Consider the following 14,110-nt stretch of genomic DNA (forward strand, 5'->3'; position numbering starts at 1 on the left):
AAGCTTTATTTTTTCAGAGGAATCCCATAGGCTAGCTTCGTTCATATAAAATCGGTACAAAATTTTGTTAATATTTCTATTCTGAAGCCAGCCTATGTATCTACATATAGGGAGACAGACGCCCAATGTTGGAGGCTTCTGTTTCAACATTTTCTTCCAAGCAAGTGGAATGGCAGAAGTTAGTTGGTTGTATTCAAACTCAGAGCATACTTCCCCAAATTTTTGGCTGAGATCGTTATATGTAAGAAATCTATTTTCGGAGTCCAGAATGTCATTTACAAAGATAATCCCCCTACTAAACAATATTTGTGAAAAAGAAAGGTTTTCTATTCGAATGAAAGCTCATCTGTGTTGGTAGAATCCATAGTTAAAGAGTTTGACTTGTTCCAACACAAGAAGAAGAACTCACCATAAATTTTCGGCTGATCCCGTCAACCTTCGTCAGATTTGTGATGCAGTCGCTGACTTTCCGGAAGTCGGAAACGTGATGACGTCAGGAGTGCATCAAAAGTGGCGGGAAGACGGTATCTCCCACCATCACGGTTCAGAGAGGGTTGGTGGGCCCTGATGTAAACTGCCTCCTTCACGCCTCTCACAAAGTAATCCTGCTCTACTGCTCCGTATATAGAATGCGCACCTTGTCCAATGTAACTGTATGTCCGGGGGACTCGATGTGTGTGTGTTGCGACACTTCCGATGTGTTTGAACTAGCTATAGGGCGCCTGTGTTCCAAAAATCTAGTCATGAGAGACCGTTCTGTTTCCCCTATGTATGTCTCTGGGCAAGGTCCTCTGATATTTTGACCTGCGCACCGAATGTGATAAATCACGCCACACTTTTGTTCTTTGGGGGTTCTGTCTTTGGGGGCCACTAATAGCTGTCTTAACGTACGGGTCGGTTTGAAACACGTTTTTAAGAAAGGTTTTCTATTAATAGTTATGTTCGAATTCAGACATAAAAGTTGCTGTTTGACCTCTACAACCCCCTCAGGCGGCCGAAGTTGGAACTTCAACCAAGCCTGAATAACGTGAGAAAAGAACGTACTTATTGGTGATCGTCTTCCCATAAGTGATTCAAAATCCACAGTTTTCAGTTGACAAAAGGGAAACAAATTCGTTCGAAATATGGTACTTGATCAGAAAATTAACTTGGACAAAACCACTCCTTATTCAAATACAATTTTGGTAACCAGGAACCTTTCAAAGTGAAATCTACAGCCCGCAAATTTCTAAGTTTCAGCCCCCCCCCCCCATTTTCGTAAAGAGCATACAATGTTTTCCTTTTAACCCTCTCAGGACCATCTCCCCATAGAAACCTAAATATCTTTTTCTCATATCGATTAAAAAAGTCAGGGGGACGGGAGAGAGGTTAATAAGAAAATGAACTGTGGGACAATTACTGTATTGACTAGAATAATTTTGCCCATAAGGGTTAGACCTTTGGATTTCCAAAGCATTAATAATTTATCTATTTTGTCAAATTTTCTACAATATCACACAAAAGTTTTGGAATATGAATTTCTAAAATATCAACCGAGCCATCTGTCTAGTGGATTGGAAGTGGACACGGTAGATTTGTGCCCTTAAGAGAGCCAATCCGTAATATTATACACTTATCAAAATTTGGACATAAACCTGATAATAAAGCAAAATGTTCCAGGTCCTTAACCATAGCATACAAAGAAGCCAGTTCTGGGGCGAGGGGGAAATTTGAATCGTCCGCATACTGCGAAACTTTAGATATAATACCAAACGTATGCAAGCCCTTTATTTCTATATTATTCCTAATTTTACTGGCAAGCAACTCGACTCCAAGAATGAAAAGATAAGGGGATAGGGGGCAGCCTTGTCGGACCCCACGGGGCAGGTTAAAGGATTTAGAAATAAAGCCATTATTTATAATTTTGCTAGAGATGTCATTATAAAGAATTTTTATCCACGTAATAAAAGAATCACCAAAGCCAAACTATTTTAGTACTTTAAAGATAAAATCTAATCCAATCGTGTCGAATGCCTTTTCAAAATCGGCAATAAATATAAGACCGGTCATTTCATTTTTCTCATAATACTCTATGATTTCTAAAAATCTTCGTATATTATCGCTAATGCAGCGCCCGTGCAAGAATCCAGTTTGGTCGTACGATATCAAGTTCGAAATAACATTTCTCATGCGACGGGCGAGGCATTTTGATAATATACGTGTGTCACAATTAAGAAGTGTGATTGGGCGCCAATTTTTAATATATGAAGGATCTTTATCCTGTCCCGTGGGATCCTGCTTAAGTATCAATGAAATGAGACCTACTTTTTGTGTATCTGATAAATGATGTTCTTTAAAAGAAAAATTGAAACACTTCAAGCATAGGCTGCTTCAAACAATTGAAGAAGGTTTTGTAAAAATCAACTGGTAGGCCGTCTAAACCTGGGGCTTTCCCGGAGGAAAAAGAATTAATTGCTTCCTTCAGTTCCATTTCTGTTATTAAACCGTCACATTCCCCCCTCCCCTCAGCTGACAAAGGCTCACTTTTAAATTTCGGAAAAAAAGGCTCAAATATCTCCTCATCTAATAACATAGGCGGCTCCTTAAAAGAATAAAGGTTATGGTAAAATTTGATTTGTTCCTCAAGAATTTCTAATGGGTTGGTTATGGTATGATTATCTTCGGCAATAAATTTCGACATATTTTTTCTAGATTTGTCTCTTGTGACTAAGTTCATAAAAATTTGGTACATTTTTCACCTTGTTCCATCCACTTGGCTCTCTTATTGGCGATCAAAGTGTTTGATTTAACCTGGTAAAACAATTCTAATTCGTTTTTCTTTTTCTGTAACGTATTAAATATGTTGGAATCAGATATAGTATCTAATTTCTCCTGCAGGCTGCAGATTTCTCTTGTTAGAAAGATTTCAGTTTTCCTATGCTGTTTGTATTTCCAAGAAGAATATTTGATAATATGCCCACGAACACAACATTTAAATGTTGAAGAAGATCCCCCCCCCCATTCTGATTGCCATTCTGTTTCCACAGATTAACGAGTGGGTTTCCTGTACGCAGTAGATTTGAAAAGATTTATCCTTTAACCAAGTAAATACTTCATTTGCGCCATGCAAAAAGAAAATGCTAATAAATGTTATATATAAACAAGGGAAGGGCGTCCGCAGAAAGCGAAGGTTAAAGTTCAACAACCGAATGTTTGTATCACATCTTCCGGTCAAATTTGGGTTACTAGCATCATAGTCAACACTACAATAAAGAACATATTTACATTTAAGTACACAAAAACAAGTGACGTGCCATGCATACATATAATGAAACATGATCCAACTTACTACAAAAGAGGCAACTCTACAATGGTCAACTATTTTCGTTGAATGAAAGAAAAGATCAGGATTTTCAATTTTCTAGTTTCTATTTCCAACATCTCGTTTCCATTACATCAATACACCGGACCGAAAATCAGATTTTCCATTCAAAGAAAAGAAATTTTAGCATTTATGTAACATTTCTATCTTTTGACATCATTACACAAAGAAACAAGCCAACTTTTCCAGTCGACAGTCAGGATTTTCTCAGTCAATTCATCAACAAAAAAAGGAAATCTTCCATCCGCTTATCTCAAGGGCATTCTACTTCTTTGGCCAGGGGTTCAAAAACATTGGTCTTTTTAACGTCTGGTTGTAGCTCTGGTGACTGTGAAGCTTGTCGTTTGGCGAAAGACTTCCTGCGCTGCGACACAAACTCCGGATCCCCCGGTATGTCTGCCACGCCCTGCTGCAAATCCTCCTGGCTGGTCAGCAGCACCCGCTGGTCACCACGTGTAGCCCAGATTCTCCCCTCAATAGTCACTCACACAGCTGACAAGACTGATCCATTTGCAACCAATTTCTTAGCTTGGTACAAGAGTGCCCTGCTCGCAGGGGATAGGTCTGGACGGACTGAGATGAAAGACCCTGCTTCGTTCTTCTTCCCTTTCAGGGCCTTCCTCGCATCGTAGACCTTTCGTTTAGCCAAGAAGGTTTGAGAATTTAACAATAATGTGTCGCCCTGATCCTTTGGCACCCAAGTAATGAATGTTGTCTATTTCCCCCAGCATGATGGTCACCTGTAGGTACTCTTGAGCAAATTCTACGAATTTTGCAGGGAGATCTTTTTGGTCGTAGTTATCTGGGAAGCCCCACACACGCAGACAATTCTTCCTAGAATACTGATCGCTATGGAACTGGCCTGCTTCCAGTGATTTAATCTTTTCCTGGAGGGTCTTTATCAAATCATCTTGGGTCAATAAACTTTGACTTGACCATAAAATACAGCCATCACCCTTAATGTCCAAAGCATTATTTAGAAATCAGCCATGATTGGATGGAATGATTCTGTCTCTCTTCTCTGATTATGCAAATAGGATCCTCATTTGCATGAATTATATCAGTTGATCATATTCTCCATCAAAAGACAGCCTTATCTTAACAAAGAAAGCCATTCAATCATTTCCTCATAAATTATTCAAATGATGTCCTTATTTTAATAAGTTATGTTTAATAATGTTCACCTTCACTTAACTTTCAAATACCCAAGTATGAAATTCCAGGCAGTTAGCATTATGGAATTATAACAAATATGCAAATTAAGTGTTAATTTACATATCAATATCTGCCTGTGTTTCTCTCGTTCTCAATTACATGTCACAAGCTTGAATAGTCCTATGATGTAATGCATGTGATTTATATAATGCCATTAATTATGCAAATTGCATCCAGATTTGCATAATTGTCGCATAATTCTGTCAAGCGTCACTTAAGCTACCTACATACCAAATATCAAGATCCGCCCACCGGTTCTTGAGTTATCCTCTTTTGAATCTTTTCAAACAGATAGCCCTGCAGTTCTTGAGCAAGCCGCTAGGGGGGCTCACGCCACTTATTTATTCCCCAGCAAAAGAGCTACATACCATCCAAATTTCGTCACCCTGGCATGTCTAGGTCATGAGATATCAAAACCAAAAGTTCAGGTGCAGTACCGCAACAAGCCGGTAGGGGGTTCAAAATCTAATCATTTTCAGCTGTCATGAAGACCTACCCACCTACCAAATATCAAGATAATCCATCCAAGCTTTCTCAAGTTATGGTGTTGACAGACACAGAGACACACGGCCAGAAAAACATAACCCTCGTCAAATAGCGCAGGTCTAGCAAGAATGGAACGTTTACTTAAAACAAGTTTTTCAAAGTCTAATTCATTTTACAATTTTTTTTATTATTTCATACTCACATGACCTTTTATGTAAAGACAGAAAAATACCACACCTTTCCTTGCAGCTTTTTCTACAACATCACCAGCTGCCTAAATTTACCTACACAATGACATGTTGCTTTCTTGCTTTCTTTCTAACTTCATACACCTATCACCCATGATGTAGAGACAAAAAACACCACAGCCTTTTCTATTATAATACCGAGCACAAAAATCCCCACAGCTTCCTTGCAGCTTTATCTATTTATATCACCAGCTGCCTACAATTACGTAAGTAATCACATGTACCATTACCAATAAATGCAAAATACAACAGTAAAAGTTGTCATATAATTATTGTTAAGTTTCTGTATTTTCTTATATTAGTGTTGCTAAACGTTTCCCATCCCAAACTAGATCACGTAACCAAAAGTCACAAAAAAAAGTAGAATAGAAAGTACCAGTAAAAACCTTACAAATTTAAAAGGCTTGTTTAGAGCAGGTATGCTGGACTGAATTTATCGTTGAATTTTACACCTTACAGGTGCCAATATTATTCTGAGAAAAACATGATATAATCAGAGTTTTAAGACACATTTTGTGATTCATGAACCCATACAAGTGTTATTTTTCATAATGCCATCAGATATCACGTGGGTAGTGCAGGTAATATGTTGTTTATGACACCACCACGTGTAATTGTTATTCTGATACAGCTTGAGTTAATCAGAAGGGCGATATTACCGATTGTTTTTTTTTTTATTCTTACTGATATATAAATTCATTGAAAATGCTGACACATGTCACGGGTAGTGCAATGCCATACGCGTGTTAATATGGCCTAATCTTCATAGATACAAACTTCAGGGAGTAATTAAGGCTTCTCCAGTAGTACCACAGCACACCTTGAAAGTGTGGACAGGAGTACCCACAGTTGCCAAGGTAGCGACCGTTGAGGAAGGAGGCACCGCAGCTATCAAACCACCAGCCGCCCTGTCCGCGCTCCAGAGAACAGTGGCCACTGCTTTGGCGATCGTTGTCCCTGTCCACAGTGGAGAACATCTCCATGTTGTTATAAAGCATGCCGTCTCTCATCCCGTCTGTGCCTGAATACCCAGAAATGTGCAGCCGGTACTGGTCTGACTCACCGGACACCCTGGATGGGGACAATAAACAATCTATAAAAACACCACTTCGGCCCTGTTTTGCCACACATCCGCGCATGGTCATACACATTCACACATACTTATACACACACACACACACACACACACACACACACATATCCATATAAATTAACACGATAACACACATACGTACTTGTACGTACGTAGAAACAAACATTTTAGCACACAGGCACATAAACACGCACAAGCAGGTATACGGAAATACTACCGCGCACACCAATGCACACACACATACATACATACATACATACATACATAAACACTCACAGACGCACACACACACACACTGACGCTTCATTGTCTATATTGCAACACAAATGCCCACATTGCACAAAACAAAAAAACATGCAACGGCAAGCTTCACTTAGTTAAGTACATTAACTTACCAAATTAATGCATTAACGTACCAAATTAATACATTTTAATTACCTGAAAGTGTTTTACTCACCTGAAGGTGGTATAACGTGCATACCGGGTCTCTCCGTCCCAACCCTGCATGTCCACCCTGAGGGTATAGTTCTTCTGACTGGTCAGAAGGTGGATGTTCTCGTTCCCAAGCCAGTATTCCCCGCTCTTGTTCCCAAACCCGCGTTTATACTCCTCCCAAGTCCGGTTAAAGGGAACCGACCCGTCCTGCCGCCGTTGGATCACGGTCCAACCACCCCCTGGGGAAGGCACCACAAAGAAAATTGTACTCTTGCTTGCATTATATACATGTATTACTAGTAGGACAATAAGACACGACACGAACGTCCAGACAATCGAATTCAAAAGAACTGATCAACGTATATAGTCTTACTTTCCCACCACAGAGATAACTTATTGAAGTGGTTACAATAAAAAATAAAGAAAGTGAACTTATTGAATTAAAATAAAGTAATTTAACTTTCAAAATTAGCGATACAAAAGTATATTAGATTTTCACGTTGCCTCGTGCAGTACCTGCGATATCCATGTCACAGTAGGCCTCTATGTTAGAGGAGCCGATTCTAATGTTGTAGACTCCGCTTACTGTATTTCCTGCCGCATAGAGATCCGCGCAGTCTGACGCTGTGTGGTGAAAAATAATAATAATAATATGCAAAAATTTGCATATTTATACGCAGTCATGCACCTAAAGACACAAAATTCTGACTAGTTCACGTTGCACTGCAGCACAGGTGTCGCTGCTATAGATGCATCTCCAAGTGTACAATATTTATAGCATCTATAGCAGCGACACCTGCTCAATGTGAACCAGTTAGAATTGCCCTGAAGAAGGTGACAGACAATCACCGAAACGTCGACTTGGTTGTGTAGAAAGAATCTCTTTACTCAGTGACTTACCGACCTGATGAAACTATTCACGGATGCCTGACATTCCTTTTGCTGACAAAAGCTCAATGACATATAGTCGAATGTCGTGATCTGAAGTAACAGTGTAAATTTCTCACCGGTTATCAGGCCATCAGCGGTGGACACTGGCTCAGTGGGCAGCGTGGCTGCAGTTGAAGAGACGATGTCACCTGGCTCCAGCCTCTCACAAGTACACTGACATGGGAGATAGAGAATACAGATCTATTACTTTTTAGGAGATTTAGAGGAACATGCACTTAAAAGTATACAATTATATCGAAGTGCAGAGGATTCGTGTTCATCCTTTTTTATTTTATTTACAATTCAACATGGACAATACAAGACATGGTAGTGAGGTACTCTACCTCTAGCTAATTTTAAACTCACCACCAAACATACAAGTATACAGTGACAAAATACATGGCAAAAAACCAACAGAGAACAGCAAATGGATGGAAATGAACCGAGAGTGAACTTTATGGGATTTGACTTGCTAGAAAAGCGTGTAGAACCTGCGCCTATTGACCTGTTGGACGCTTGAGTGGACCTGAAAAGCTACTGCAAAGTTTGTGGTTCTGGATACGGTAAACAAAAGGTTCCTGAATAATTGAGAACTGTTGAGAATCAGAGACAAAGCCTCAAAGACAAATGTAAGTGCCTGATGGAAAAAGCACTGTAACTGTGTGTAAGGTCTTATGCTTTTCAATTAAAGACACGAAGAGATTCTGAAGAAATTTGAAAGTTGTGCTGACTATTACTTACTGCTAACTTATCAACTCTTACTCCCTTTTAAAATTTGCTTATTTTTCCTTCAGGCACATCTGATTATTTTATTTTGATCATCATCAAAATTTATGTTCACTTTATTTTGTTTCATTATCACTGTTCCCATAAGTTATATGATTAACGTTACTTTTATGTTATCATTTATTATCATCATTATTGTTATTATTTGTATTATTTCATTGTATATGTATTTTGTTTTACACTTTTGCTATTGTAAATCTAAATCAATCAAAATCAAAGGGAATAGTCAAAGCAAGGTTTTAACCCATACTAAATGACAAATCTTAGAATAACTCTCATAACATTAAATGTAAGAGGAATCAATAACTACTTCAAAAGAAGGAAAATATTCAGGTGGCTTCATGGTAAAAATGCAGACATAGTCTTTCTACAAGAAACCTTTTCAACAAAAGAAAATGAGAAGCAATGGGCTACAGAATGGGGAGGGAATATACTCTATAGCCATGGCACACCACACAGCAAGGGGGCTATGATACTATTTAATTCAAAATTAGACATAAAAGTTGAAAACACAAAAGTAGATAAAAATGGGAGATACATAATTGCAAACACCAAAATAAATGACACAGATTTATGTTTAATGAATTTATACTCACCAAACAAGGGGAAAGATCAAGAAATCTTCTTTAAAGAAGTAAACAACCTACTACAAGAACATGGAAGTGGAACAATCATAGTTGGTGGTGACTGCAATATATCTCTGACAGAGTTAGACAAAACAGGCGGAAGACCGATCAGTTATAAAGATACTGCAATCAAAGAAATAACTTCAACACTTAATACTCTGAACCTCACTGATATATGGAGACAAAAAAATCCAAACACTAGACAGTACACATGGCAAAATGAGTCAGCAGCTGTAAAGTGTAGATTAGACTACTGGTTTATACCAAGCAACCTTGTACAAACAAGTGAATGTAAAATTTGCACAGCACCAGTACCAGACCACAGAGCAGTATGCATGACTATTATGACTCCAAAGTACCAAAAAAGAGGACCAGGTTTTTGGCGTTTTAACAACAGTTTAATTTCAGATGAAAACTTCACGAGAGCTATGACAGAAACTATAACAAAGGCAATAGAAAAGCTAAAAGACATACAAGATCCTGGTCTTCGATGGGAACTCATAAAAATGGAGATAAGAACCTTCAGTATAGCATACTCTAAGAAGAAAGCACGAATGCGCAGAGATGAAGAGCAAGAACTAGAAAATAAACTCAACAAGTTAGTTGCAGAAAATGATGAAAACAATGATCCAAGTAAACAAGTTTTAATACATGACATACAACAGAAATTAGATGACATACAAAATCTTAAAACTAGGGGCGCCATAATTAGAAGCCGTAGCAAATGGTATGAAGATGGGGAAAAAAAGCACAAAATATTTTTTTAACTTAGAAAAGAGAAACTATCAAGAAAAAGTAATTACTTCAATAGTACAAAACGATGGAACTCTGGTAACAGACCCCAAAGAAATTCTAGATATAGAAGCTGAGTACTATCAAAATCTTTATACCTCCAGTAAATGTGATCCAACAAGAAAAGAATTTAATTGTTTCTTTGAAAATGAAGGGATTAAAAGATTAAATGAAGAAGATAAGATTAAATGTGAAGGAAAGATCACTAAACTTGAATTAGATAAAGCTCTCAAACAACTACACAAAAACAAAAATAAAGCGCCCGGTTGCGACGAACTCACAGTAGAATTTTATGTCAAGTTTTGGGATTTGCTTAAAGATCAACTTGTTGATGCCACAAATCATGCTTTTGAATTAGGTACACTACCAATATCCCAAAGACGTGGAGTTATTAGACTTATCCCCAAAAAGATTCAAACCTTAGTACTCTAGACAACTGGCGCCCAATTAGTCTCCTAAATGTTGACTATAAAATCATCAGTAAAGCCCTAACTATGCGAATAGAACCTTTACTCCCCTCCATAATCCATGAAGATCAAACCGGTTTCATAAAACAAAGATACATAGGAAGCAATATTAGACGCATATGGGATACCATAGAATACTGTGATAAAGAAAACACCCCTGGAGTAATTTTGTTTTTAGATTTTAAAAAAGCATATAATAGTGTAGAACCATCCTTTATAATTAAAGCTTTAGAAACCATGAACTTTGGAGAAGACATGATCAAATGGGTAAAATTAATGTACAATAATATAAACAGCTGTGTTATCAACAATGGTTACAGCTCGCCATGGTTTAATGTACAAAGAGGAGTCAGACAAGGGGATCCTCTATCCTCCAGCTTGTTCATAATTGGCCTAGAAATAGTAGCAACTAAAATTAGAACAGATACAAACATTAGAGGACTAGAAGTATATAATAAAACTCACAAATTATCCATGTATGCAGATGATATGACATCCCTGTTACTAGACATAACCTCTGCAACCAAAGTACTAGATACACTAAACCTGTTCAGGAAATGCAGTGGTTTAGAACTAAATAAAGGAAAAACTGAAGCTATGTGGATAGGATCAGACACCTGTACAGTGGCCCCAAACCCCATCAAGGCAATAGGTACACACTTTGGACACAACCATTTTAAATGTTATAAAGAGAACTTTGACAAAAACTTTGAAAACATGAAAAAGTTATGTGATGTATGGAGAAGTAGAAATTTAACCATGATAGGAAGAATTTTAATAATTAAAACCCTGGGTATTTCTAAGATGGTATATAACTGCTCAGTACTACATGCCCCATCATATCTTCTGAAACAAGTAAATGACTATATATTCCAATACGTTTGGCAAAAGAAACCTCCCAAGGTAAAAATGAAAACTTTGATTGGCCAAAAATCCCAAGGAGGCCTTAAAATGGTTGATTTCACAATAATGAACAAGGCATTGAAAGCCACATGGATAAAAAGACTTATTATTGATCCACTAAAGGAAAAAGAATTATTATTTTCCAAATGGGGAGGCTATCTTCTGTTCAAATGTAATTACTCTACCAAGTTATTGAATATGGAAAACCTTCCCCTATTTTATAGAGACATCATAATAGCCTGGGAAGAAGTCATACAACATGAACCATTATCACACAGGCAGATTGTTTCTCAAGTGTTGTGGAATAATAGATTTATTGTGATTGGGAATACTTCTGTGTACTTCAAATCTTGGGCCGTGGCTGGCATTACTTACATCGATGACCTATTACATGAAGATGGCACCTTTATGACAATGAATGACCTGTACAATGAATATGGTATAGAGATTAGTCCATGTCAAGTAATGAAGTACAACTCACTCAAGACAGCAATACCTAGGAAATGGAAACAAATAGTTAAAAATGAAAGACGAAAATGTACACCCGAAAACATCATACAGTACTCAGATAAGATAGACCCAAACAAATTAACATGCAAATTAATATATGATATAATAATGAAAAAACAATTTGTAATACCATGTCAACAGAATAATATCATACAAAAAATAGGTAACAACAATGTTAAAAACGTATACACTACTGCTTTTACAATAACAAAAGACACAAAGTTACAATGTTTTCAATTTAAAATTATTCATCGATACCTTGCTACAAACAACTGGCTAAAAAAAGTGAAAATGGTACAAAGTGACAAGTGTAACAATTGTAATGAAAAACACACTATTGAACATCTGTTAATACACTGCCATTATGTCACATATTTCTGGAAAGATTTTACAAGATGGTGGAAAAACGAAACACAGCAGGACCTAACATTAACTGAGAAGCTAATTATATATTGTATACCAGAAACTTCACACACAGATCCTTTTCTATTGCAATGTATCCTAATAGCTAAATATGTCATATACAGCTGCTTCATTAAAAATATAAAACCTGACATGAAATACTTCCAATGTAAACTAAAACATCACATGACAATAATGAATGCTACCCAGTAATTTGTTTACATGATATATATACACACCTTTCTTTTGTTGTGAAATTATGAATGATTACCCGATGTTATTTTATCTTCCCTTACTTTATCTCTGTTTATTATGTACACTGCATATGATTTGTTTGTATGATTTCATGTATACTGAATAAAGGTGTTTAAAAAATTTAAAAAAAAAAAAAAACATACAAGTATACAGTGACAAAATACATGGCAAAAAACCAACAGAGAAGAGCAAATGGATGGAAATGAACCGAGAGTGAACTTTATGGGATTTGACTTGCTAGAAAAGCGTGTAGAACCTGCGCCTATTGACCTGTTGGACGCTTGAGTGGACCTGAAAAGCTACTGCAAAGTTTGTGGTTCTGGATACGGTAAACAAAAGGTTCCTGAATAATTCTGTTTTTGACCGTTAGTGAACCAGTAGCTCTCGATATATGATGTTGTTGTCAGGAGAGTGTTTATAAATTGTTTTCAAACTCATTCTCAGTGATTTATGAAATATAGTTGGTGCTATCAGAAACTTCTCACTTTTCAAATAATTTTTCCGGAGTTGCTTGTTCATTTCCTATTACGTAATATTCTACATGGATGTCTCCATTACCCCATGTTTATGTAATATTTGTTCAGAATAGCCGACAAAATACATGTATGAAGAAAGAATGTCATAAATAAGTTAAAAGTTTCTCACTTACCTGCTGACGTTGTTTGATGGCCATGTCATGCTCGTACAAGGTCGTATTCAGATTCTGTACCCTGGTCTCTTGTTCTTGTATCTTCTTCGTCAGACGTGTTTCTTGTTCGTGTAGCTCCCGTGTCAGGTTCTGTTCCCGCTGTGCACTCCTGGCTCTTTCCTCTGACAGTTGGTTGGCCAGATCGGACTGCTGACTCAGCAAGGTTTCCACCAGAGACGACAGGCGATCAACTTGATTTTTCAAGCGGCCCGTTTCCTCCTTGGTCTCGGCGAGCTGGCTCTCGAGGCCCGGCGGTGCACAGCCCCCTGTACGGGACCCGGGCGGAACCACATAGGTGTAGGTACAGTAGCCCTTGTCTACATACTCCCTCAGGACGGACCCGGCCTGGTCGGTCCTGGTGTCCTGGGCGCCGACAGGGAAACTGCCGCACAGAAGGAAGGCAGCGAGCAGTAACACACTCGCCATCTTGAAGGAAGTAAACTAAAGCACCTGCGTCACACCTGATTTTGAAGCTTCTCACGGAAGCTCTGTTTACGCTGCGAGACTGGTATATCTTAGGAATGCCAGGGGCAGAACTGTGGAACGGACTGGGGAGGGCTAGTGTTGTAAAGTTCCCTTTACATTAACATCATCCTTGTAACTTAATCATCATAATTATAACCCTAACTGACTCCTACCTTAATTATCTTAAGAGGGCAGACGGTTGACTTTAAGACGACAAATGTCTTGGAAAAAGTTGATTTAAGGAACTGCGTCACACCTGCCTTAGAACGACCTGACGGACGTTTGACTCCTCTCCAGCTCAGGTGTGTCTGAAGATGACCTGAGTGTTACAAGCACCACTATGGGTCTGACTGGTGTAGGGAAGGGAGTTAACCATTGTGGCTATGAAATGGAGGACTGAGGCAGGGGTTATCAAATAAGGGCTAAGGCAGGGGGTTAGCAATTGTGG

The 14,110-nt window shown here is 38.0% G+C and overlaps 1 protein-coding gene across 1 annotated transcript; it reads right to left on the bottom strand.

Annotated features, from left to right (window-relative positions):
* Positions 1-5,332: 5,332 nt before the first annotated feature.
* On the bottom strand, positions 5,333-13,623 carry LOC109467609 (angiopoietin-related protein 7-like). The gene is made up of 5 exons (XM_019765625.1): positions 13,159-13,623; positions 7,846-7,942; positions 7,355-7,462; positions 6,861-7,077; positions 5,333-6,381 (listed from the first exon to the last, which is right to left on the bottom strand). The coding sequence occupies exons 1-5, from the start codon at positions 13,621-13,623 to the stop codon at positions 6,057-6,059; spliced, it is 1,212 nt and encodes a 403-aa protein (XP_019621184.1). The 3' UTR covers positions 5,333-6,056.
* Positions 13,624-14,110: the final 487 nt, after the last annotated feature.

This window comes from Branchiostoma belcheri, unplaced genomic scaffold (assembly GCF_001625305.1).
Source record: "Branchiostoma belcheri isolate BF01 breed outbred unplaced genomic scaffold, Haploidv18h27 scaffold183, whole genome shotgun sequence".
In the NCBI taxonomy this organism is placed as follows: Eukaryota; Metazoa; Chordata; class Leptocardii; order Amphioxiformes; family Branchiostomatidae; genus Branchiostoma; species Branchiostoma belcheri.

What these genes read in the sequence shown, in the direction of transcription:
- LOC109467609 (XM_019765625.1), bottom strand. Translation starts at nt 13,623, where the DNA reads ATGGCGAGTGTGTTACTGCTCGCTGCCTTCCTTCTGTGCGGCAGTTTC. An exon ending in CTGTGACATGGATATCGCAG is followed by an intron (nt 7,078 to 7,354) that starts GTACTGCACGAG and finishes TGCCTTCCCCAG; the next exon opens with GGGGTGGTTGGACCGTGATC. An exon ending in GCACGTTATACCACCTTCAG is followed by an intron (nt 6,382 to 6,860) that starts GTGAGTAAAACA and finishes GTCCCCATCCAG; the next exon opens with GGTGTCCGGTGAGTCAGACC.